This window comes from Mesoplodon bidens (genome assembly GCF_964165515.1).
Source record: "Mesoplodon bidens genome assembly, chromosome: 14".
NCBI lineage: Eukaryota > Metazoa > Chordata > Mammalia > Artiodactyla > Ziphiidae > Mesoplodon > Mesoplodon bidens.
Window position 1 is genome coordinate 37,833,475 of NC_138170.1, and position 26,560 is coordinate 37,860,034.

Consider the following 26,560-nt stretch of genomic DNA (forward strand, 5'->3'; position numbering starts at 1 on the left):
ATGTATAACTTGTAGTTGGCCCTTCATACCTGTAGTTCTTCCATATCCATAGTTCTGCATCTGTAGACTCAGCCAACTGAGAATCATGTAGTAGTGTAGTATTTACTACTGAAAAAATCTGCTTATAAATGGGTCTGCACAGTTCAGACCTTTGTTGTTCAGGGGTCAGCTATATACTTAAAACACAAATGGTAGCATTCCATTTATACTCTTGACCCCTTGTTTGTTGTGCTTAATATTATCTTAGAGAACATTCCATATTAGTACATATAGAAAGTTACCACATTCTTTTTAAGATCTGCATTGTCTGTAATATGGTGGGTACCATGATTTATTTTACCTGTTCTCTATTAATGGACATTTGTTTCCTTTCTTTTGATAATATAGTATTATAGATAGTATCCTTAATACATACATTATCTAATGCATGTTGGCTAAATACCTACGTATGGAATTTTGAGATCAAAAAGTATGTTTTTGTTAACATTGAAATATATTGTACATAAAGAGAATATGAAATGAGTAATAATAAAATGAAAATCACCAATGTACCTCCCTCCCAGATTAAGGAGTAGAACATTATTAGAAGCTAGTTGTGTGTCCCTCCCTGATATCATCCTTTCCACTTCCCCTTAACACTATCTTGATTTGTTACTCTTTTTTTGGTGTTCTTTATAGTTTTACCTCCAGTGTATATATTCCTAAACAATGTATTTAGTTCTGTGAAACAGATAAGTATGCACAAACTTGATGGATTAAGGAAAAGAGAGTATGGCCTTGTTAGGTCGCAGAAGAACACAAGCTAAAGAGGATGTACTTTCACCCTCTCTAATGATTTGTGTAAAGCCTCATCTGAGGTTATCAGTGAGAAAATTCTCAAGTTTAGGTCTTGGCACAGTGAAGACATATTTTAGTGCTGTAATGTTGACAAGATGCTGAAATACCAACAGAAATACAGTCACAGAGTCTCTTCTTTTTCTAATCTCTTCACGACCTACTTTTTAGCTCTCAGGAATAGATCAAAATAGAATTTCTTCTGTGAGGTAATATGAATGTCTTCTGATTTAAGCAGTAGGACATGAAGGTGAGAGTAGAAATTTCACTGTCATATTCTGGTAGTGAACATGACTGGTAAAGACAGTCCGGGTTCAGTTAAGAATCTGGGCCAGGTTCACTTGCCATTCTTTCCTTAGATAGAGAAGGTATTACGAAGGCAGCAGAGATTTTGGTCATGTGGCCCTCAGTAATACATTTTTCTAGTCACACTGATCCTATTGACAATCCTTCACATCTGATGCACAGCAGTTGGATCTCCTTTATCATCCTCATAATTCTTCTTGTCTCTCTCCTATGATGACTATTCTGTTTCCAGTATTCCATACCTTCTTTATTGGTTCACTTTTTTATTTGGCTGGAATACAATGCAATTGTCCAGTAGCTTCTTGAGAGAATGTTGATATGGGGTAAAGTTTGTGATTCTTTGAATGATCAAAAATGCATTTCTCATACTTTAAATGGTGATTTGGCTGGGTATAGAATTCTAGATTGGAAATAATTTTGTTTCAGAATTTTAGAGATATTACTGCATTGTGTTTTGTGGTTCTGTTATTGCTGTTAAGAATTATGAAGCCATTCAGATTTCTGATATTTTTTTACACATCCAATTTTTTTCCCTCTTCTAGAGCTTAATGAATCTTCTTGTTCCTAATATTCTGAAATTTTACAATACTAGGCCTGAGTATGGATCTGTTTTCAACAATTGTAATGGTACTTTAATATTTAGAGGTCCGTTTTAGTTTGGCAAGTTATATCTTTAAGTTTGGGGAAATTTTCTTGAATTAGTCTTCCTGTGTTTTTTATCATTTATCTCTAAATTCTTTATCTACATGTTTCATCTCTTGGACTATTCCTAATTTACTTATCTTTTCTTTCCTATGATTCATTTCTTTGAGTGTTAACTTCCTGAGAGATGTTCTCAACTTTATTTTACAATTCTTTTGAGTTTTTCATTTTTGCTGTCATGCTTTTAATATCAGACATCTGTTTTGTGTCCTCAGAGTATTCCTATTATCTTAGTTGAAATATCTTTTTGAGAATATTGGTTTTTTTTCTTTCTTTAATTGTTGAATCTTTAAAAATCCAGACTGATGGTGCCCGCATTTCAATTAGAATCTTTAGCGGATTACCTAACTATTTTCTGTTAATCTCATCTCGTCTTTAACCTTATATTTACCACTCTGGCATTCTTTATTCCTACGTATAGGTAGAAAATTTTCCATTTGCTTTCTTTTTTCTTCCTCTTTCTAATGAATTTCCCTTAAAAATGTCTATATTGCAGATCTGGTGATGAATTTTCTCAGGCTTTTTTGTTTGAATAAAAAGTTTGTTTTGCCTTCAATTTTGAAAGAAATTTTCACTGTTTATAGAATTCTAGGTAAAGAAATTTTTTTTCTTTGAGGACTTTATAAAAAAATTTCCCATTATGATTTGGCTTGCAGAGTTTCTGACCAAAAGTCTGTGGTTTTTCTTACCTTTCATCCTTTGTATACAGTGTCTTTTTAACTGTGCTTCGTTTTAAAGATTTTTCTTTAACATTGATTTTCAGCAGTTTGATTATTAATGTGCCTTGTTGTGTTTTTGTATTATGCAGCTTGGGTTTAGTTCAGCTTCTTGGGTCTGTTGTGTATTTATAACATTTATCAAATTCGAAAAAGGTTAGCAATTATATATATGTATATATACATATATATATATATATATTTTTTTTTTTTTTTTTGCGGTATGCGGGCCTCTCACTGTTGTGGCCTCTCCCGTTGCGGAGCACCGGCTCCAGATGTGCAGGCTCAGTGGCCATGGCTCACAGGCCCAGCCGCTCTGCAGCATGTGGGATCCTCCCGGACCGGGGCACGAACCTGTGTCCCCTGCATCGGCAGGCGGACTCTCAACCACTGCGCCACCAGGGAAACCCAGCAATTATATATTTTTTCAAATATTTTTTTTCTTTTTCCTTACCCCTCGCCATAATGTCTGGGCTTCTAATTAAATGTATCTTAGTCTGTTTGTTAGTGTCTCATAGATCACTGAGGTGCTGTTCTTTTCCTTTATTCCTTTTCTTTTTCTCTTCTTCTCTCTTTTTCTTTTCCTTCTCTTTCTACCCCTTCGATCCCTCTTCTCTTTCTCTCCTTTGTCAGGTGTTGATCTTGTTCCTGTGCCAAATCAGTATAAGTCAGATTATGGATTATAAATTTGTGTCTGGTTTAGGATTTATCTTTTTGAGGTCTTGATGGTTACTGTAAGTGCATTTGATTTCCAGCTTGCAAACTTGTTTGCTATTATCTATTCTCTTTTTTTCCCTGTCAAATGTTTGTAAAATTTTTAAAATTTACTTTATTGCAGCTTCAGAGGATAAAAATTAGATATGTGTTGTTTAATATATCATCATAACCTAAGAATTTTTAAGATTTCTTTTTCCTTTTCTTGTTTTGAAACATTCATTGCATTAATATATTAAATTTTGGGGGACTTCCTTGGTGGCGCAGTGGTTAAGAAGCTGCCTGCCAGTGCAGGGGACACAGGTTCGAGCCCTGGTCCGGGGAGATCCCACATGCTGTGGATGCTAAGCCCGTGTGTCACAACTACTGAGCCTGCTCTGTAGAGCCCATGTGCCACAGCTACTGAAGCCCGTTCACCCTAGAGCCTGTGCTCCGCAGCAAGAGAAGCCACTGCAGTGAGAAGCCCATGCACTGCAACAAAGAATAGCCCCTTCCCACCACAACTAGAGAAAGCCCGCACACTGCAGTGAAGACCCAATGCAGCCAAAAAATGAATTGATTAAAAAAAAAAAGATACTAAATTTTTTAAAGATAGCAACTTTTTTGAGAACCGTTAAGGAATAAGCAATTCTTAGGTTAAAAAAGATCCTCTCAAAAGTAGTAGAAGATAGAAAGCTGCTCAGTTAACTGTAAAAACCAATTCAGCCATTATAATTGAAAGTTGATACGTTGTGTACACAATATGTAGGCCTAATTCACATATCAAATAGAGCCCAAAATCCTAGATAAACTGCTAGCCATCTTAGTTCTATTTTGTAACAAAGTTGTGCATGCTTAGGGTCTCTAACAAACTGGGAAGCAAGTCAGCTCCATATTATCTTAGCAATACATCACGACTAAGGATGTTTTATCTCACTATTGTAAAAGGATGAACAGTCATAGATTGTATTAGATTATCTCAATAACAAAGAAAAGAAATTTTATTAATAAAAGTCTACTGAAGTATTAAAAGTTTAATATAGAGTTTCTGTTCATCTAGTAGCCCATGTTTTTCTTAAGCACTAATTTTAAATGATTTGGGTAAAACATTACTATCAGAAGAGGGAACTCAGTGATAATTTGAGGGTAATATAATGATGAATAGGAAACGAAAGAAATCAAGTGTTTTGTAGCAATTTAAAAAACATAGGATACCTGTTTGTTTGTTTTGCTGCACGTGGCTTGTGGGATCTTAGTTCCTGACCAGGGATTGAACCCAGGGCAATGGCAATGAAAGCGGTGGAACCTAACCACTGGACCACCAGGGAAGTCCCTAGTTAGGGTACTCTTAATGTGACGTGTTTGTGGAATATATGAGAATAAAACTTTTTTGAGATATGTAAATGAACACTTGAATAAGTGATTATACCTAGCATCTCTATATAAAATATTATAGAGATGCCAAGTTAATTTCTTTCTTAATATATTTTACCTAAATCTGAATGAATTTTTACTTTAAATTGGATGAAACTACTCTGAATAATAAACTGTGTGAATAAACTAAACAATATCAGAAGTTCTGAGAGGAAAACCTGAAAGGATAATAGATGAATTTCAATACTAGCTATTATACATTTAAAAACTACAATATTATCTCATAAAGAGTGTTAATTAAATCACAATAGATAGCAAAGAAATAGTCTTATGAGATGTTCAGTTTAGGGGCAGAAAGAAAAACCCTGTTTCTCTCATGTTCAGGATGAATTTAAAGTATTCTTTATACACACGTGTGTGCATATACACAATAAACTCTAGGAAAATTCAGAAGATATAGGATTGAAAATTTATCAAACTTTTGGGAGGGCCAAGGTTTCTAGGCTTAGAAATAACAAGAAGGGAAAATAACATAGGTGTAGCTACACAACAATTAGCAATTTTGCTACACAACAATTATACTTTTTTTAATATATAATTTTATTTATTTATGCATGCTGCGCCGGGTCTTAGTTGCGGCATGCAGACTCTTAGTTGTGGCATGAAGACTCTTAGTTGTGGCATGCATGCGGGTTGTAGTTCCCCAACCAAGGATCAAACCGGGCCCCCTGCATTGGGAGCACAGAGTCTTGCCCACTGGACCACCAGGGAAGTCCCATACACAACAGTTACATTTAAGGAAAAATACTGAAATGAATCTTACTGTAGGAACCCATTTTCCTTCCCTGTGTTTGAAATATTTTCAGGTAGAATTTTCTTACTTGAGTGGAGGGAAAAGGTAATTTTAAAACGTTATGTGTTGTTGTGGAAAGCAGTAATCATGCTTCACTCATTCCTGAAAATAGTTGGATAGTGCCTATCCAATGGAATTTTCCTACATTAAGTTAATAAAATTTAACAATATTTGAGTTTGATTATTCATCATATATTTCATCATTTTGCTTGTTAACTTTCTTCCTCTATCAAGCATTTTCTTTAAAAAATTTTTTTTTTCATGGATTAAACAGTAATTAATTTGAATGCCTGCTGTTCTAATGCTGGGAATACATGAGTGCCTTTGTGGAACTGGGTTGGGTTTTTTTTTAGTGGGGGAGAGACAGATACTTAAATATAATATCAGATGCTAATAAATGCTTTACAGAAAGATAAAGCAGAGTAAGGGATTAATAGTGAGATGAGGCTTTTTAGATTGAGTAGTTAGGAGGAAGGCCTTTTACAGCTCACATTTGATGAAAGACTTGAACTGTGGGAATGATCCATATGCATTCCTGGGGAGGAGCTTCTTAGACCTTGAGATGGGAGCATGCTTGATGCTTTCAAGAAAGAACATGTTTGGGTGGCTAAAGCATATTTTGGTAGGGACGATGGTGGGAAATGAAGTTGAAGCAAAGAGGACTTATGCATTCTAGAAATGAATTGCCTCAGTCTATTGAGTTCGTTGAGTTTACTTTAATCTAGAATGTTGTAGCTCATCTTTTTTCTTTTCTTGTCAGAACTTTTTTTCTGCCCTATAATCTATTTTATTTTGTGTTGATAGGTAATAACAAGGAAGAGAAAACTCGATCATTATAAATACATGCTGGTTACTTGTGAACTAAGGCATTAATGAATCTGTTTCTCCTGCATGTATTGCTAAGGGGAAATGCTGTAGGTTCCCAGAAAGCTCTGTAGTGTTTTTTACTTGTAAAAATTTTCATATTGTCAAGCAAGCAGGAATTGATCTTATTAGAGTGGTGCTAAAGGAGGATTTTCTTGTAATTTTTACTGCCTAAGGCTAACATCAAACAGAAAATAATATAAGAAGTATGCTTTGCCCTGTTTCTACTGTGCTCAAGAATTCTATTTAAGCTTAATGTCCAGTGGAATTAATTGCTATAACTGTGTATTCATGTTGGCAAGTAAGTTAACTCTTATAAAAAAGTTCACTTATGTTTTCTGTTTTTAAGGAGGCCTTATGGGACCAGTCAGGATGATTTCATCTGGACATGAATTAACAACAGATTATGATGAGAAAGCACTTCATGAGCTTGGTTTTAAGGACATGCAGGTATGCGTAAATGTGGTTTGAGTTTTAATCATCTGTTGACTTATAGTCAGTAGTTGTTTAGTTGAAGATACAGTTCAGAAACAGTTCTTACTGCTTTTGTTAAAATTGTAAGGGAAGTTATTTTCTACTTTACAGATTTATTAAACCAAAAACTTGATATGTCTAATTAATGTGTTGATTTTTTTCCCCCCGTTGCTCCTGTTTTTATAGATGGTATTTGTATCTTTGGGTGCACCAAGGAGAGAACGGAAAGGGGAAGGTGTTCAGCTGCCAGCATCTTGCCTACCACCCCCTCAGAAGGACAACATTCCGATGCTTTTGCTTTTACAAGAACCTCATTTAACTACTCTTTTTGATTTATTAGAGATGCTTGCATCATTTAAACCACCCTCAGGAAAAATGGCAGTTGAAGATAGTGAGGTGACTATATCATTTCATTTTCACAAAATCTTGTTTTGTCTTTCTGTTGAGTGGAAAATAATTTTCTCAGTAATCTCTTAAAAGCAATAAAACCAAGGAATCCATTTATTAATTCATTAACTATTTAAGTGCCTAATATCCCAGGTGTGCTGTTTACAAGGATCAAAATAGACACAGTTTCAGCCTTCATTGAATCCAGTGGGGAAGACAGATAATTGACATGCCCAACAGATAGTTTCAAGTAAACTAACAGATAAATAGTTTCAGGTAGAGATAGTTGCTACGACTTGCCGTTATTAAGGACTGGTGATAGACTGTTTATATTTTATTTGGTCAAGGAAGGTTTCTCTGAGGGAGACCATATAAATCTGAGCTTGCAGGATGAAAAGGAGCCTGCTAAATGAAGTGGATGAGGAATGATCTGGATAAAGTAAACTGATTCCTGAAGCCCTTGATATAAGAAGGAGTTAGGCAGGTCTGGGAATTGTTTGGGAGCTGGTAAGTAGAGTTGGAAGGTAGTGGGAGAGTAAAATGAGGGGAATGAAATGGAAAGATAAACAGAGTCAAACTGGCCATGGCAAGCTATTTCCAGTTCACTCGAAGTGGACAGCATTGAAGTATTTTAAGCAGAGAGAGAGACATATGTTTTGATTTTTGATTTAAAGGTAATAAGTTTGTTTGGCAAGAATAGAAAAAGCAGTAAGGAACCTAATGTACTAGTCCAAGGAAGAATTGACTTTAAATAAGTTAGTGATAACTCACAAACTTAGTTCTGCAGACCAAACCTCTTCTCTGAGTTCCAAACTCATACATCCAGTTGTTTACTTGATGCTTCCACTTGATGTCCCACAGGCATCCATTCTTCTTCATTCAAATGGATTCCGCCAGAAACCTGGATGCCATCTCTGATTTTCTTCTTCCTGAACCCGAGTCTATCCCTACTCCTAATCCAATCTACCACGCCTAATGTTGTTTTGACCTGTTGTCCACTTAATTAATTTCCACTGCCGCCATTCTATTTCAGGGCACCATCTTTCTTGGAAGAATCATTATTTTGAGACCAAGTGGCACATAAAATAGTGGTGCTTTTATGACTTTCCTTACGTTAGGCTAACTGTTCTTTCTTTCCCGACAATGTTAAGTGGCTTCTTTCTGTGTTTCCAGAATGTGTTTGGTCATGAATGACCAAATTGAGTCATCTGTTCCCCATAACCTGGTTTCTTTTGTGGTGGCACACTCTTAAATTCCTAAGAAATCCCCTTTTTGTTCAAGCAGAATAATCAGTAATAGATGTCCATAAACCTTCATTTCCTCACCTGTTAAATTTTATGCCATAAATACTTAATAACCTTTTACTTCATGTCAGCAATGTATTGCCAGTTTAAAAGAGAGAAAGATAATTATAAGAATTTCCCAGTTTTCCAGGAGGGTGCTAGTGTTCTACACAGTGTGTTATGGGAACATAAGCAGGAAACAAAAATTGGGGGAAGATTTCTGTAAAAGAGGAGTTGTTTAAATTGGGTCCAACTGCTGATAAAAGAAGGAAGAGAAGCATTACAGAGTCACAGAAAAGTGAATGGCATGATTGAAAAATTGGGAGTGTATGATGTAATTCAAATATAAGGATGGAAAGGGAGATTGTAACCTATACCACAAAGGACCTTAAGAGGTTTCTATTCTTAGTAAAATAGATGGCTGTTATCATGGAAGATTTTAAAACAACAAAATGAGATCTTTTTTGGACTTTCAGAAACAAAGTTTTGGTGTTAGTGTGGAGGATTATATTAGAGAAAACAAAGACCAGAGATACAAGAGCCAGTTAATAGGTCATTGTAATTGTCCATGTGAGGCCTAAACCAGAGAGAAAGCATTCATTTTGAGGCAGTTATATTATTGAACCTGGCGACAAGTAAGCCATTGGTGGTGTGGGGTTTCTTTGTTGTACAAGACCGGTTCAGTCTTTAAGAGGATTACCAGAAGAATAAAGGATCTTCACTGTGTATGACCCATATTGTAGGGCCTTTCAGTCATAATGTAGAACATAGTCTTGTACACCTGGGAGATTTTTTTTCCTTCAAATAATTTTTTGCACAGAGTTCAGTCCCTTCCTCCTTTACTCCCTCTCTCCCCACCTTCTCTTTTTTAAACTGGATGTTTACAAAGGAATGAATTTTATTTTACTGAAGAACTTTCAGTGCCTTGTCCCCAGATAAACTAAAAGTGTTACTTGGGTTGCTTCTCTTTCTTCATCAGGGCTGTGAAAAGCAAAGTTTACTTTGAAACTCTTGTCTCTAAAATTCTCTTGCCTTCAAAGTATATTAGCTTTATACCATTATACAAAAAGAACGAAATTACTTTTTGTAGATGTGTAAGAAGATTCCTTTGGCATCTCTTATACTGTATAATACCTCAGAATCATTATGACAGCAGCTAGTAGTAGAATAATACTATACAAATTCATACTCTGGAAAATTCCAAAACTTGCTGCTTTAGCTTTTGCTGCTTGTTTACCTCTTGGGGTTGTGCTTTAATTTAAAAAAAAAAAAAGAAAAGAAAAGACACTTGCCTATTTCTTACATACCTTCTGTAATATTCTTTAGCTTACTGTTATCTCAGTACCTTAGAGAGTTCAGATTTAACAAACGATAATGGAAAAAAGTAGGTTCTTTAAAATTGTTTGCTTTTCTCTTAATCTCTGCTTGTCTGAGACTGGAATATAAGGAAGGCATGGATTAGCGAAAGAAGAGAAACAGGTGTACTCTTTTCCCAAATGTAAGGTCAGGGATTTAATTTAACAGGTCTTTGTCATTCATAGAATAGTGACCTGCAGGGAAGAAATAGATGATAGTCTTGTTGAAATTTACTTGATAGCTTTATAAAACAGACATTTTCACTTTTGTTTGAAAAGTTTTTCTGAGGAAAGTGGCTAGACTTGCAGATCACTTTTTCCCAGAAAAGTGTTCAGTAACAAGTTGAAAAACCACTACTTTGACATAACTTAATTTATTGAATAAATTTATTTACTGTGTAACAAATGCTTTATTCTCACTTTTAAAGTAAGATTTAAAAATATTATCAAATATGATAGTTAGTGATTTTATGCAGATCAAACTTAAGTTTAGATGTTTCAAAAAACTGATCTGTCTTGATAAGCAGTTGCTCTTATTTGTATAGAGCTTAAGATGTGAAGAACTTCATCTTCATGCAGAAAACCTCTCTAGGCGTGTATGGGAGCTACTGATGCTTCTTCCTACATGTCCTAACATGTTGATGGCATTCCAGAATATCTCAGATGAACAGGTAAGTCCACAAAATATTTTTACTTCCCTGGAGGATGGTACCAGTTTACATTCCTACTGGTAGTGTATGAGAGTGCTTGTTGACTGGTAACCTCAGTAAAATTTTGCCCATTTAATAGGTAAAAAGTGCCAGTTCATTTTAATGTTCATATATTTAATTATTAGTGAGGTTGAATAATATGGGCTAAATACAAGGCAAGGTTTTTCTCTAAAATTATCTTTAGAAAACAGTGAAATTGGGCCTCCCTGGTGGCGCAGTGGTTGAGAGTCCGCCTGCCGATGCAGGGGATACGGGTTCGTGCCCCGGTCTGGGAGGATCCCATATGCCGCGGAGCGGCTGGGCCCGTGAGCCATGGCCGCTGGGCCTGCGCATCCGGAGCCTGTGCTCCGCAACGGGAGAGGCCACAACAGTGAGAGGCCCGCATACCGCAAAAAGAAAAAAAAAAAAAAAAAAAAAAAAAAGAAAACAGTGAATTTGCCTTTATATTAGTGTTTTTTCATATTAATGTTCTGAATATCGCTTTGTTTTTGACAACAAAAAGTAACACTTAGAGAAAATACCCTATAATTTAATGACATTGTTTCAGTGCTTGTTTTGGCTGCTTATACAAGTCAACTGGTAGAAATAGAGAAAAAAGGAGTCAAAGAAATTTAATATATATTAATATTCCCAGAGGCATGACCTCACACGTATTAAGTGTTATATATCTTTGTAAAGATGTCTGTTAAAATTAAAGATTATTTTTAAAAGCTATATAATAAGGAGTTACTTAGTGGGGATACCAACAGAACACTTATAGGACTAATGGAAAAACAATGTCCTAATGTTATGCTAATGGTTATCTATGATTTGTTATATGATTTCTCAAGGTCTTGTATTTCAAATGACTTGGAAGTGAAGAAGATGGGCCTAGAAAATGGTGGTTGATGACTCATTATAGCTCTAATAATAATATCGTTGTCAAGGATGCACATTAAGTGTGAATAACACTTTCATAAATTGCGAGTAGAAAAGAACAATATTTTAAAGTTTATGTATTTGTATATGACTTTTTAAATGAGTAGGTGTCACATAAATATTAAATACACACTGTACTGCTTCTGTATCCTTAAAAGTTCACACATTCAATTATGCTGCAATGTGTTTTTCATTGGGAAGATGGCAAATTACCTCAACTGTTGTGGAGGTTAACATACAGTTTTTTTCCTATGCTGCTGTTGTGTATTAATTTTAACAAATTTTAATGAATAATTGGTGTTTTAAGCATATGATTAGTACCAATTATATAATTGGTCTTCACTTGTTTGAACATATTTCAATATATATGTAATATTTGAGTTTTTATATAGTGTCATTTTCTTTAGTTTTTTTTTGGAGGGGGTCTCTTGGTAAGTTGGAGAAACCTGTGTTTCTTTTTTTAATTTAAGTGTAATGATGGACTTAATTGGAAAGAACTGCTCAAAATTAAGAGTGCTCATAAGCTATTATATGCCCTGGAAATTATTGAAGCACTGGGAAAACCTAACAGAAGAATAAGAAGAGAGTCAACGGTAATTGCTTTTCCATTATTATCATTAAATGTTTGTTTTCTCTTTGGAGCAAAATTCCGGAGTACGTTATCTTTTAATTCTCCTGCCACCCTTCCTTCCTTCCTTATTTATTTATTTATTTTTGCCATTCCCACAGGGAAGTTATAGTGATCTTTATCCAGATTCAGATGATTCAAGTGAGGATCAAGTGGAAAATAGTAAAAATTCCTGGAGTTGCAAGGTTTGATTATATATGTTTTGCAGTGTATTGGTAAAGATAATTCATCTCTAATTTTCCAAAAGAAGTTACCATAATTATTGTTTTAAACTAACTTACCATTTAAATAAAGCATAGTTTAAAAATTATGTATTACTCTAATCACAGTAATAAATAAACTGAGATTAATGCTTTGGTGCTCCTATTTTTAGCACATTATTTTTTCTCCTTCATTGGAATACTGTGTTAGGACATCCCAGTGCCTGGGATTAAATGGTTAATGGAATACAAAGATATGTATATAGATTTTTATAAGAATCTTTTAAAAAATTCTTGAAAATTAGTTGTTTGCTGTTACTTTATTGTATGGACATTATATTGGTTATTTAGTCAAAGAATAATTTCTTAAATGAAAGATACATAATATTTTACTTACACACACAGACATATACACATACCCAGTTACTGAATCAAAAAGCAGATCTTTACTACATTATGTAGCCCTTTCCTCTTACCATTACTCTCACAATTGCTTACAGTTTGTTGCTGCTGGAGGGCTTCAACAGTTATTAGAAATTTTTAATTCTGGAATTCTAGAGCCAAAAGAGCAGGAATCCTGGACTGTGGTAAGTGAAAATTCGCATTTTCAACCAGTTACAGTAGTTACCCCAGTGAGTCACTTCCATGAACCATTGGCAAATGTAACTTTTGCTGCAAACTTTATTGTAGTAAAGGAAAGTGTGGAGTACAGTAGAAATAAATTTAAGAAAAAATAAGGAATCTGATAAACTAATTATGCAATAAAAGTTCTCCATGTCAACTCAGTTAAAAAATTTAAGTGATAATATTAATGACTGAACTATAGATAATTCATGAACATTTTTCCATTAGTTTGGTAAACTATATATTAATATTTATATAGTCTTAAAATTTGGATGCTTTTTAAGAAAAACTTGGTTTTATGTCTTCATTTTTTTGAAAACATCCTTTTTCTTTGTTTCATTTTGTTTTGACCATTTCTTCCTTTAAGCAACACTACTGAAAAACGTATTTCCAGACCATTTGTGACTAGTTGGCAATGAAAAAGGTACAGGACTTGAGAGTAAGCCTTTAGAAATTTTTATAGCAATTGGACATTGCTGCAGTGTTTTTTTAATAGTATTTTACAAAATTTTTGATCCTTAACAAAATGGAAGTTTTAGAAAATGGTACTTTATCACTGTTAACTTGACAAAGCACTGTCCTATAATGTTAGGAAAATAAAATTATGGAATATTTAAAAATTCATAATGCTGGACCAAACTGTGTAATCCAGTTTTGTATGAAATGGAAAGGATGCTCATTTCCTGACCTCCAGCAAAGCAGAATAGCATATCAAACATTGCATTCAAATTTTAATTTCTTAGTACTTGTTTTTTAGAATTGTTTTAGAACCTAGGAGTCAGATGTTCTTGATTTAATGTCACATGCTGGTACATCCAAGGTATTAATGGGGCTTCCCTGGTGACGCAGTGGTTGAGAGTCCGCCTGCCAATGCAGGGGACACGGGTTTGTGCCCTGGTCCGGGAAGATCCCACATGCCGCGGAGCGGCTGGGCCCGTGAGCCATGGCCGCTGAGCCTGTGCTTCCGGAGCCTGTGCTCCATAACGGGAGAGGCCACAGCAGTGAGAGGCCCACGTACCACCAAAAAAAAAAAAAAAATTAATGAAAGAAAATACATTTAAGCATATTGCTATCTATCAGGATTTTGTTAATCTTATCATTGCTTTCAATACTTTTTGCCATTTTTATTTTATATATTTTGCTAAGATATTTTCCTTTTTAGAATAGATACCTCTACTACAGTAATTGTTTTCTGTCTCTTAGAACTGAAATGTCTGTTGTGTATTATTGTTGTGTCTTTGTTGTCTCACTGATCTCTCAGAATTATAAGGTACCTTTTAGTTCTTTGGCAAAGTGGGAGAATTTAAAATCTTTAATGAGTAGTTAGTTGTGTGTCGTTTATAGGACTTTTGTTTATAAACTGCTCTAAGTTTAGCTTTGAATAAAGTTTACAGGTAATCATATGCTAAAGATTTTCTCTCTTTGTTTCCTTTAAAATTGTGGACACTTTTATGAAGTATTAAGAAAAATTTACTGCTATATGGGACACATTGTAGCCTGGCAACACAGATGGCTTTCAAGTCAACTGAGATCCCATATTAATAATGTATCTCTCGATATATTATAGGGTACTGTGGATACTCTTACATGATGAACAAAATTTCAAGATTTTCACGAAGTCCAATTTGTCTATTTTTTTCTTTCGTTACCTAAGCCTTTGGTGTACTATCCAAGAAATCATTGCCAAATACAGTGTCATGGCACTTTTGTTCTGTTTTCTTCCAAGAGTTTTATTGTTTTAGGTCTTATATTTAGATCCTTGATTCATTTTGAGTCAGTTGTTGTATATGGTGTTAGGTAAGGGTTCAACTTCATTCTTTTGCATGTGGAGATCCAGGTTTCCCAGCATATTTTCTTGAAAAGACTCCTTTCCCCACAGTGAATGGTCTTGGTACTCTTTTCAAAAATCATTTGAACATATTTATGAGGGTTTATTTTCAGGCTGTCTATTCCATTCCTTTTATTTTTTTGTCTGTCTTTATGCCAGTACTACACTGGATTGATTACTGTAGCTTTGTAGTAAGTTTTGAAATCAGAAAATGTGAGTCTTCCAGTTTTGTTCTTTTCTTTTAAGATTGTTTGTCTATTTGGAGTCCCTTGAGATTCCTTGTGAATTTTAGAATGGATTTTTCTGTTTCTGCAAAAAACATCATTAGGATTTTGTTAGGGACTGCATTGAATCTGTAGGTCACTTTGGGTAGTATTGATATTTTAATAAGTCTTCCAGTCTGTGAACACGGGATGTGTTTCCATTTATTTGTCTGTAATTTCTTTGAGCAGTTTTTTGTAGCTTTCATTGTAGAAGTCTTTCAGCTCCTTGGTTAAGTTCATTTCTAAGTATCTTATTCTTTTTGATGCTATTGTAAATGGAATTGTTTTTTTAATTTCCCTTTCATATTGTTCATTGTTCACGTATAGGAATGCAACTGAATTCTGTGTGTTGACTTTGTATCCTTCTACTTTGCTGAAATCATTTACTAGGTTTTGTTTGTTTGTTTTTGTGGGGTTTTTGTTGTTGTTGTTTTTGTGGTATGCGGGCCTCTCACTCTTGTGGCCTCTCTCGCCGCGGAGCACAGGCTCTGGACGCGCAAGCTCAGCGGCCATGGCTCACGGGCCCAGCCGCTCCGCGGCATGTGGGATCTTCCCAGACCGGGGAACGAACCCATGTCCCCTGCATCGGCAGGCGGACTCTCAACCACTGTGCCACCAGGGAAGCCCCATTTACTAGTTTTAAGAGCCTTTATATGGAGTCTTTAGGGTTTTCTATGTCAAAAACAAACAGATAAATTTACTTCTTCCTTTCCAATTTTGATGCCTTTTATTTTTCTGGTGTATTGCTCAGGCCAAAACTTCCATTACTGTGTTGAATAGAAGTGGTGAAAGCAGGTGTCCTTGCCTTGTTCCTGATCTTAGAGGAAAAGCTTTCAGTCTTTCACCATTGAGTATGATTTTCACTATGGGTTTTTCATATATGGCTTTTATTATGTTGTGGTAGTTTCCTTCCGTTCCTATTTTGTTGAGTATTTTTATCATGAAAGTGTGTTGAATTTTGTCAAATGCTTTTTCTGCATTAATTGAGATGATGTCGTCTTTTCCTTCATTTTGTTAATCTGTAGTATTTACATTGATCATTGCTATGTGGAACCATCCTTGCATTCTAAGAATAAATCCCACTTGGTCATGGTATATAATCCTTTTAATATGTTGCTGAATTCTGTTTGCTAATATTTTGTTGAGGACAGTGTCTTTTGTCTGGCTTTGGTATCAGGGTTAATGCTCACTTCATCGAATGAGTTAGGAAGTTCCCTCTTCAGTTTTTTGGAAGAGTTTGAGGATCGTTGGTATTAGTTCTTCTTTAAACGTTTGTTAGAACTTACTAGTGAAGCTGTCAGGTCCAGAACTTTTCTTTTTTGGGAGATTTTTGATAACTGATTCAATCTCCTCAATAATTATAAGTCTGTTCAGATTTTCTATTTCTTTGTGATTGAGTCTTGGTAAGTTTTGTGTTTCTAGGAATTTGTTCATTTCATGTAAGGTATCCAGTTTTTGGGCATACAACAGTTGTTCATAGTACTCTCTTACAATCCTTTTTATCTCTCTAGAATTAGTTGAAATGTTCCCACTTTCATTTCTGATTTTAGTAATTTGACTTTTATTTTTTCTTAGTCCTTCTAGCTAAAGGTTTGTCAATTTCATTCTTTTCGAATAACCAGCTTTGATTTTCACTGATTTTTCTCTAGGTTTTTCTATTCCCTGTTTTGTTTACCTCTGCTCTGATCTTTATTATTTCCTTCTTTCTACTACTAGCTTCAGGTTTAGTTTGTCTTCTTTTTCTAGTTCATTAAGCTGTAAAGATAAGGTTGTTGATAAGAATTCTTCTTTTCTTTTTAATGTAAACATTTACATTTATAAATTTCCCCATTAGCATTGCTTTCATTGTATTCCATAAGTTTCATATTGACCATGTTTTTTATCTTCTTTTGTGAAGTGTCTCTTTATATCCTGGAGGTTTTTGTTTTGCTTTGTTTGGGGTTTGCTTTCGTTTCTTTGGGTTTTTTTCTTTTTATTTATTTTATTTTGGGCTGCGTTGGGTCTTCGTTGCTGTGTGTGGGCTTTCTCTAGTTGCGGCAAGCAGGGTCTACAGTTCGTTGCGGTGCACGGGCTTCTCATTGTGGTGGCTTCTCGTTGCAGAGCACGGGCTCTAGGCACGTGGGCTTCAGTAGTTGTGCACGCGAGCTCAGTAGTTGTGGCACACGGGCTTAGTTGCTCTGTGGCATGTGGGATCTTCCCGGACCAGGGCTTGAACCCGTGTCCCCTGCATTGGCAGGCGGATTCTTAACCACTGTGCCACCAGGGAAGCCCCCTGTTTTGTTTTTTCTTAGTAAAGAGCTATAAGACTTTTTTCCTTAATCAGTTTGGACAAGTTTTTTGGTCAGGTATATGTATTAGGAATATTGTCATTCAATCTGTAGCTTGCTTTTTCTTTATATTTACAGTGTCTTTTAAGCAGAGAAGTTTTAAATTTTAACAAGATTTATATCCTAGCTAAGAAATCATTTTTCCAAGGTCACAGAGATTTTCTCCTGTGTGTTCTTCTGTAAGTTTTATAGTTATATTTTACATTTAGGTCTTTGTTATATTTTGAGTTAACTTTTGTATATGTAGAGTGAGGTTGAGGTTTTATTTTATTTTTTCCATATGGCTATCCAATTTTTCTAGCACGGTTTGTTGAAAAGATATTTTTTCTCACTGAAATTTCCTGGTACTTTTCTTGAAAATCAATTATATAGTATTGCTATGTTTCTTGGCATATTGGTATAGTTATAACACTTAGTGGTATTAGGAAAAGAGGAGAAAAAGGACCATTGAAGAGAAAGCTCTGAAGCTCTCATACATAGGTGATATTCTTATTAATTTATTTGAAGGAATTTCTTTATTTTAAAATTTTTAAAGTAGAGCTTTAAATCAGAAATTTTACTTTTCATACTATACAGTATTTTACTGATGAAATGCTTGTTTTATTTTAAATATACATATATAAAGTACAAATTTTTCAGTTGAATAATTTTCTAGAATTATTGAGAATTGCTTTCAATCCCAAATAGCAGAGTATATGCCACTTAGGTGGAGAGACAACTTCCAGTATTTTTGCTCTCAATGCTGATTTTGTAGGTAAATATCTTTATTAGCATTTTAATAATTTTTAAAATTGTAGTACATTGTGAGCAATATTTTTTTTAATCCTGTATATCTCTATTATATATATTTGTATGATTCTTTCATGATAGAAATGCAAGTGTCATTTCCATTTCATTAAATATACATTCTAGTTATCTAGTGTCTTTATTTTTGTAAGATTGGATTGTTACTAACCATAATACATGAGCAGCAAAATTTCTTTACCACATGGATTAAGTACTAACTATAATTATTTTTATTTTCTAGGCCTTAATTTCAAGTTGTATAGTAGCCATATTAAATTAATGAAAATACAGAAATGATATTTTATTCTTGTCCACAGTGGCAGCTAGACTGTCTTGCTTGCTTGCTGAAGTTAATATGCCAGTTTGCAGTAGATCCATCCGATTTGGATTTAGCTTATCATGATGTCTTTGCCTGGTCTGGTATAGCAGAAAGCCATAGGAAAAGAACATGGCCTGGCAAATCGAGAAAGGCTGCTGCTGATCATGCCAAGGGTCTTCATATACCAAGATTAACAGAGGTAAAGTACAAAAGTCACCATGTAGTAATAAGTTTTATTTGTCTTCTAAGAGAGCTTGTATATTTTTGTTTTTACAAAATGAATAATGTCTATGAAATGCTATCCTAGATTACCACAGTATGACCTAACAGCAGAAGCAATGCCTTCATTTTAAAGCAGTAGAAATTACGAAGCAGTAATACTTTTCAGTTCATCGTCCAAAATGCAGGGGTGCATTAATTTTGTGCCATTTTAATGCTATCTAACTGTAGGATTGAGTTCATTAGTTGGTCTCAGTAAATTTTATACTGAGTGTATCAGGGTCCATTCAGGAAAACAAACCACACTAGGTATTTCAACAGAGTAAATTTAAAATTGAGAACTGGTTTTACACATATGTGTTGGAGGGCTAAAAATGAAAAATGGAATGTTGAGGTAATGTGGGCAAGTAGCCATTCACCACCCCTAGGGTTTGAGGATTATATGTAAAAGGTTGTGGTTATCAGGAATGAGAAGCTTATAGGAGGGATCCTGTTGAACTGGAGTTTAGGCCTCCAAGGAAGTGGTTCTGTTACTGCTTCTGAAATCATTTGCCTCTTCTGGTTAAAATACTTATAGAACAATGTTAACAGAAAAAGCAGGGGAAATTCCCTGCCGGTCCAGTGGTTAGGGCTCCATGCTTTCACTGCCAAAGGCCTGGGTTCAATCTCTGGTCAGGGACTAAGATCCCACGAGCCGCATGGTGCGGCCAAAACAAACAAAAAAGAAAGAAAGAAAAAGCAAGGAAGTAATCTCTCTAGTATCCCACATTAGGTTGACAAACCTAATAGAAAGCCAGTTGGCAGGGGAGAAATTTAGTTTATAAATGTACCAGCCCTAGTGTCACAGAGCAAGTATCAATACATAGTATGGTAGGTTTAGAGCCAAACAAAAATGGCATAATAACCAGTGCATCCAGCAATAAAATTAAAATTCTTTTTGGCTGTGGATTCTGTTGTTCATGTGATCAAATATTTGCCCTTCCAGTGTCTCTATTAGTGAACTGGGAACTGGGGAGAGATGAAGATGAGTTTTTACTTAATCTCTTCTTCATTTTGTAACCATTTGAGGACAGCAGCTTACCTCATACCTACTCCAGAAACACCACAGTAATGAGTTGTTAATGATACAGAAATAAAATACACATACTCATATATGGCATTTTAAAATAATTGGCTGTTTTTTTTAACAAATTTATGCAAGTACATAATTACTGAAAACAATTTAGAATGTACAAGTGAGGGAATTCTTTGGCAGTCCAGTGGTCAGGATTCTGCGCTTTCATTGCCGAGGGCCCAGGTTCAATCCCTGGTCAGGGAGCTAAGGTCCTACAAGCTGTGGCGTGGCCAAAAAAAAAAAAAAGGGAATATACAAGTGAACCTTCCCCAAAGTAATATAGGTCACTACCATTAATAGCTCTATGTGTTAATCTTTTTATGTGCATATTTTTTCTTATGCGTATGCCAATGTTACATTTTTATAGTTTAAAAAAAGAGCATACAATATATATTTTTTTCATTTGTTTATCATAATATTTAATTAGAGCTTAGAAGGTAAATCTAAGCTATTTGGGGGGAAATTTTTATTACTCGAATTCTGGAGACAAAGTCATCCAATAGTACGGAAGAACACTAATTCTTTTAATAATTTACTATCATTCATTATTTCGTTTGTTCTCCTTTAATAGCCTTTTAGAAGGTTCAGAATCCAAATTGAACTTCCAATTCCAGCCTAAATATAGCTTTTCTTAAAACTCTTCTTATTTTGCCAGGCACAGGTTTAGTTGCTGCTCCCTTCTGTTGCTCATTTGGCACATTGCATATACTTGTGTTAGAGTGCTTTCTATGTTTTCTGCTGCACTGGACTAACTTCCCCAGGATGGGAACAGTGCTTTTATAAAAGTAGTGCCCAGAATGGGTTCTGACCTGCAGAAGGGATTCAGTAACTCTTTATTAAGTTAGCAAATATTTTTATCCACTATATAGATGAAGAACTAGAACCTAGAAACTCAGTATTTATTAGAGTCATACAGCTTGAAAGTTAGCAAACTAAATGTTGAACCTCAAGGTTTTTAATCTGGAATCCATGCTTGGTATCTATGGTATATTATATTGCTTTTCTATGTTTATTTCAGGGTGGTTGAGGAATCTGCCACTGCTTGACATTTTTTTTCTTATTTCAAAACTGAAGAAGGTTACTTCACCTACCGCCCAAAAAAACCAGTGACGTGTAATACATGATATTTTTCTCACTCTGTTGGGTGACATGCAGATAATCTGTGGATCAAATAGAAAGGATTTGCCTATGTATTTCTAAATTTTTAATATTTTCTTTTTAAAGTTGCTATTCTGAGGTTTCTTTATAAAAATCTGGTTTTCTGATATTTAATATTTTTACAGTATTTTCCAATAATCATTTTTAGAATATCCCTATCCTTTTATAAATAAAAATCAAAGTAATTTGGAGTCTGGTTTAAAACGCAGTTTTGTGTTTTAATGTATTTATAGATTTTTTTTAATGTTTTTATTTTAAAGGTATTTCTTGTTCTTGTCCAAGGAACCAGTTTGATTCAGCGACTTATGTCTGTTGCTTATACGTATGATAATCTGGCTCCTAGGTATGAAGTTTTTACATAATTTATGATTGTATGTATTTAGAGTAAGAATACAGTGTTTTAAAATTTTAATTTGAAAAAAATTTGAAACCTAACAAAAATTGTTAGGGTGTTTTAGTGAACTCTCATATCATTCATGTGGATTTGCATATTGTTATCAACATTTTGCCAGTTTTTATCGAATGATCATGAGCACACATTTTCTGTGGGTGTCCCCAAGCACATGTTTATTTACATATCCTGAATCTTGTAAGAGTTCAGACATTATGATCACTTACTGATAAATAGTTTGATGTGTATCTCCTAAGTCCAAGGACAATTTCCTAACAAACTATAGTAAGATACTCAAATTTAGAAAACTTAACATTGATATAATTATTATCTAACATATAGTCCATACTCAAATTGTCCCATTAATATTTTTATAGCAATTTTTTTCCTCGTCCAGGATCACGTACTGCATTTGGTAGTCATATTTCTTCCATTTCCTTTCATTGGGGATACTTTCTTAGCCTTTCTTTCATGATACAGACATTTCTGAGTATCACAAGCCATTTTTTTATAAAGCCTTTTAATTTAGGTTTTCCTGATTGTTCCTCACAATCAGATTCAGACTATACATTTTAGCAGGAATACTCCATAAGTAACGTATCTTTCCCAGTACATCCCGGTGATATCCGTTTACCCTATTATTAGTGATATTAATTTTGACCAGTTAATCTGGTTTCCTCCAGGTTTCTCTACAGTGAAGTTTCTGATTTTTCTAATTAAAAGTAACCTATGGGAAGATAATTTGCAACTGTTTAAATCTCCTGCTTCTCATAAAACTTATTCATTTACTTTTAGCATTCAGTGATGATTCTTTCCTGAATTAAATATTAGTATAATGTTTGAAAATTAGTGATTTTCCAACTCTTACCATTCATTTTATGTTTATTAGTTGACATTCTGTGGTGATGAAGAGCTTTCTCTTCCTTTTATTTAGTTAGTATCAATTTGGATGTTTTTCATTCAATATAATTCATTACTATTACTATTCACTTTGCTCAAATTATACCTTAGTTGGCATCTTCAGGTTTGTTCATGTGTCCTTTGGCTATGTCCCCATTATTTGGGTGGAGGGGAGGAGTACTTTTTTTCCCCCCTGTCATTTTAAGATCTTCTAGGCTTTCAGTTTCCCTGCCTTAGTTGTTGAATCAGCATTTCTTTAAGAAGCCCTAGTTCCTTTTGGGGGGGAACCTGCAAAATATAGTATCATTGCTCCTAGTGTTTCCTTGCTTCTAGGCCCTCAATAGATAAAGCTGGAAATATGTGTATAAGAATATAGTTTAAACGTGTAATATGATTTCATTTATTTGGGCTATGTTGGAGACTTTTTTTTAATGTTCAAAATTTTAATAATGTATAAATGATAGTTGCTAATACATGAGGACCTGACTGTGTATGCCTCAAATAATCACATAAATTATGTTAAAGTGTGTAGAATTAATTTCTAAGTCCTGTATTCTGTAGGTGTTTATGTTGGGCTGAAGTTTGCCATTGTTAAATGATTTACAAAGTAATATAAACACATTTCAAAGTGCTTAACGTTATTTATGGCTAATAGTTATCTGTTTTTAGATGCTTTTAAAAGTCATCTTCATAAGCAATGGTTGCATATAAGTAGCATGATTATTTTAAGGTTATTTCTTGTTTAATGTATCTTTCTTTAGTATCTGTCTCAGTTGAATTCATATTCATAACTCAATCAACATCTCCTTTACCCCACTGGACGTATAGTTCTATACGAACTATATCTGATTTTGCTCACCATTACATTATCAGTGCCAGGCACCTTACCTCATTATTTATAAAACTTATGAATGGATAATGTGGGGAAACAAAGAAAATGCTATAACATGACCTTGGTTTGTATGCTAAAATACATTTTATACGCCAAGTACCAGTGACTCTCCAGTTAAATAATTCTTAACTCTTCCTCCTTGTCCTCTAACACAGCAGTCCCCAACCTTTTTGGCACCAGGGACGGTTTTCATGGAAGACAATTTTTCTACAGACCGGTGTGTGGCGGGGGGGTGGTTCAGGCGGTAGTGTGAGCAGTGGGGAGCCCCACATGAAGCTTTGCTCGCTCTCTGTTCACCTCCTGCTGTGCGGCCCGGTTCCTAACAGGCTGCGGACTGGTATGGGTCCATGGACCGGGGATTGGGGACCCCTGTTCTAACACACATTCTATATACCTCACTGTCCCACACGCCGCAATATATTGATTAACAAGGCAGTTCAGTGACTGCTTTGGTCTGCTTTTATTTCTTTATAATTAAGAAATGTTCACTTGACTCTTAACCTCACACAATGAAAAATATGTGAGTTTGATACCAGCTGCTGCTGTTCAAGCTGGTTCACTGTGACAGTTCTTATTTCTATTTAACCAGTTCCATTCTTAAAGATCTCATTACAGTCTTTGTAATGTGAGGGCCCCCTACCCCCCACCCCCAATCTTTGTGTTTTTTTTGACTCCTGTTCCTGCACCATTGTCTTTTCATAAGCCTCCACCTTCAGTTTATATGGTGCTGGGAGGTTTGTATCAATTAAGATAGCTAAAATGAACTTTTTGCCTGTTATCAAAGTCTTCTAATGCTACATATTTAAAAGGTAGATTGGGAGGTTGCTCTTGGTAAAGTTAAATACGTTAAACCAATATGATAAAAGTTAAACATGAAGTATGGCCAAATACTAGATTTATAAGTTTTAACTTTTTAGTACCTTTTACTTTAAATCAATAATGCGGCTGAGTCTTGCTCTTTCAGATTTTCATAGGTGTTTTGTTAATTATAACAAAGTAGGTATCTAGAGATCAGTGCCTTTTTTTTTTAAACAGTTTATTTGTAAGGTGAATACTAAATCCCTATATGCTGGTTTTATTAAAATGAAAATTTTTAATGTTTAGTTTTCTTTAAATTGAGGTAATACATTTTCCATTGAAGTTACTAAAAGTATCAAGGGGAAAAAATAGAGGTGAAGTAATATAGAATTAAATTAGTTATTTTTCTCTACTTTTCAGTACTTTTCTTTTAACCATTCCTGATGAAAATTGACATTAACAGTACAAAAGGAAGGGCATTTTATGTCATTGTATGGTTCTTTTTCTTTTTGTGAGTCATATCTTTCTATTAGAGTAGAATATAATGTCGTTATAGACGCTATAACATTTAGAACCAGAAAGAATATTTCATATGCCACGGATTAAGATTAAACTCACGTTTCTAATAGTATGTGCTGACTGTTTTACTCACCTAGCTCCTAGAATATATTTATGTCCTAACTTTTTTGTTTTATATTCATCTTATCTCCCCTGATAGGCTGTAAACTCCAGGAGACCAAGGACTGCTGCATAAGGGTGGTTTTTTTTTTTTAGGAGTCTGAAGTTTAGACTCTAAACCATTATAACCTTTCTCTTTGTAAGCCACGTCACTTTAGTAACCAAATCTTTAAGCACTTTTTGAGAGTTCACTTAAGTCAATATGGGATTCACTCACATTTTGTTTATTAAATTGAAACACTCATTTAATGTTTGCTATAGTAAGATTTTGCCAGTGATTCTTTAAATTAAAAATGAAGACCATAGGAAAATAAATTAGCAGCTTTCATAAAATCTAATCTTTTGGGGGGCAGGGAAAGTTAAAGGATATATAGTAAGAAATTGAGTTATTTTTAGTTCGTTGCTGAATTTAATTACTGGTGGTGGTGTGTTTTTACTTTGCAGAGTTTTGAAAGCTCAGTCTGATCACAGGTCTAGACATGAAGGTAAGGGTTCCACAAAGTTAATTTTTAATAAAGATTTGGATGACTGGTTCTATCTATATATAATATCTTTAATAATGAACATTTTGTTTTCATTATGCACAAGCCTTTATAGTAATTTTTTTTCCAATTTTTCTGTAGTTTCACATTACTCAATGTGGCTCTTGGTGAGTTGGGCTCATTGCTGTTCTTTAGTGAAATCTAGCCTTGCTGACAGTGATCATTTACAAGATTGGCTAAAGAAATTGACTCTCCTTATTCCTGAGGTAAGTTAAAGATTGAAGATTGGTACTACTCTTCATATTTTTTCTTATTATTAGCGTCGATGATAAAAAGAGCTAATGGAAACAAATGAACATGATTCCATAAATATATCCTGTTGCTTGGAAGGTACTTAATAATCCTTTAAGATCTAGAGTGTTTTGAACTATGTACACTTAAGTGTGAACATTAAATATTTTGTAGCATTCATATTTGTCTTTTTCTGCAATATTTGTTAACAGAGTGATTCTTTTGTTTTGGGTTTTTTTAATTGTTTTTTTTCCTGAGGGTTGAGAAGGATTTCAGCATTTATTTTTTGTAATTTACGTTTTAGAGAAGTTTCTTTTACTTTTTCTATTGGAGTGTATCCTTAGATGCAAGAGAGACATACTTCCTTTTGATTTCAGTGTTGACACTGAAGTCAATATAATTTTCACCAATCGTTATCTTGATGTTACTCACACCATATTCCTGAATGAAATAGTATAAACACACTCTTACTAATACACTTAGCCACGATATTCACGTCTTTTTTAGAGAACATTTTCTAATATTATTAGCTTTGTATTGAATGCATATGTGTTCTTACTCTGCCTCTGTTCTTGTATTTACTTGGTTTGTTTTTATGACCATATTGGGAATTTCTGAAATGTTTTTACATATTACCGTATACTTTGGGGTACTTCATTTGATCATGTATTATTTAGATGCATGAGTATGTGATCAGGACATTGTGTTTTAAAACATGTTACTAAAGAAGCCATCTAACATGTTATTTCTGCCAACATATTAACCTTAAGATTAACTTTTTAATACTAACTCAGACTATCTTTGGAACTTTTTCATTTAGACTGCAGTCCGTCATGAATCTTGCAATGGTCTTTATAAGTTATCTCTGTCAGGGCTGGATGGAGGAGACTCAATCAATCGCTCTTTTCTGCTACTGGCTGCCTCAACATTGCTGAAATTTCTTCCAGATGCTCAAGCACTCAAACCTATAAGGGTAAGATTTTACTGTCTTCAGGAGCAATTTCTATTTCTGCCGTTTCATTTGCCCCAAGTTTATCGTTGTATTATCCTTGCAAGTAATTTTGACTACCTGTTTACTATCTGTAGTTTTCACCAGGAGGATGGTAGTTACATGTAATAGTTCCTAAAGTGGCAGCATTGTGACATATTGTGTCCATGTTACACCTAGGGATAGATCCTGTGTCCTTGGGTTC

The 26,560-nt window shown here is 34.5% G+C and overlaps 1 protein-coding gene across 4 annotated transcripts in view; it reads left to right on the forward strand.

Annotated features, from left to right (window-relative positions):
• USP34 (ubiquitin specific peptidase 34) overlaps positions 1-26,560 on the forward strand; it is a 245,101-nt gene that overhangs the window by 144,009 nt on the left and 74,532 nt on the right. For all 4 annotated transcript variants that reach the window (XM_081253585.1, XM_081253587.1, XM_081253586.1 and 1 more), the window contains 11 exons: positions 6,692-6,792; positions 7,003-7,212; positions 10,387-10,512; positions 11,940-12,062; positions 12,199-12,282; positions 12,798-12,884; positions 18,443-18,643; positions 21,196-21,278; positions 25,039-25,079; positions 25,218-25,342; positions 26,188-26,340. In XM_081253585.1, the coding sequence (XP_081109711.1) occupies positions 6,692-6,792; positions 7,003-7,212; positions 10,387-10,512; positions 11,940-12,062; positions 12,199-12,282; positions 12,798-12,884; positions 18,443-18,643; positions 21,196-21,278; positions 25,039-25,079; positions 25,218-25,342; positions 26,188-26,340 (1,334 nt within the window). The remainder of the gene's footprint in view (positions 1-6,691; positions 6,793-7,002; positions 7,213-10,386; positions 10,513-11,939; positions 12,063-12,198; positions 12,283-12,797; positions 12,885-18,442; positions 18,644-21,195; positions 21,279-25,038; positions 25,080-25,217; positions 25,343-26,187; positions 26,341-26,560) is intronic.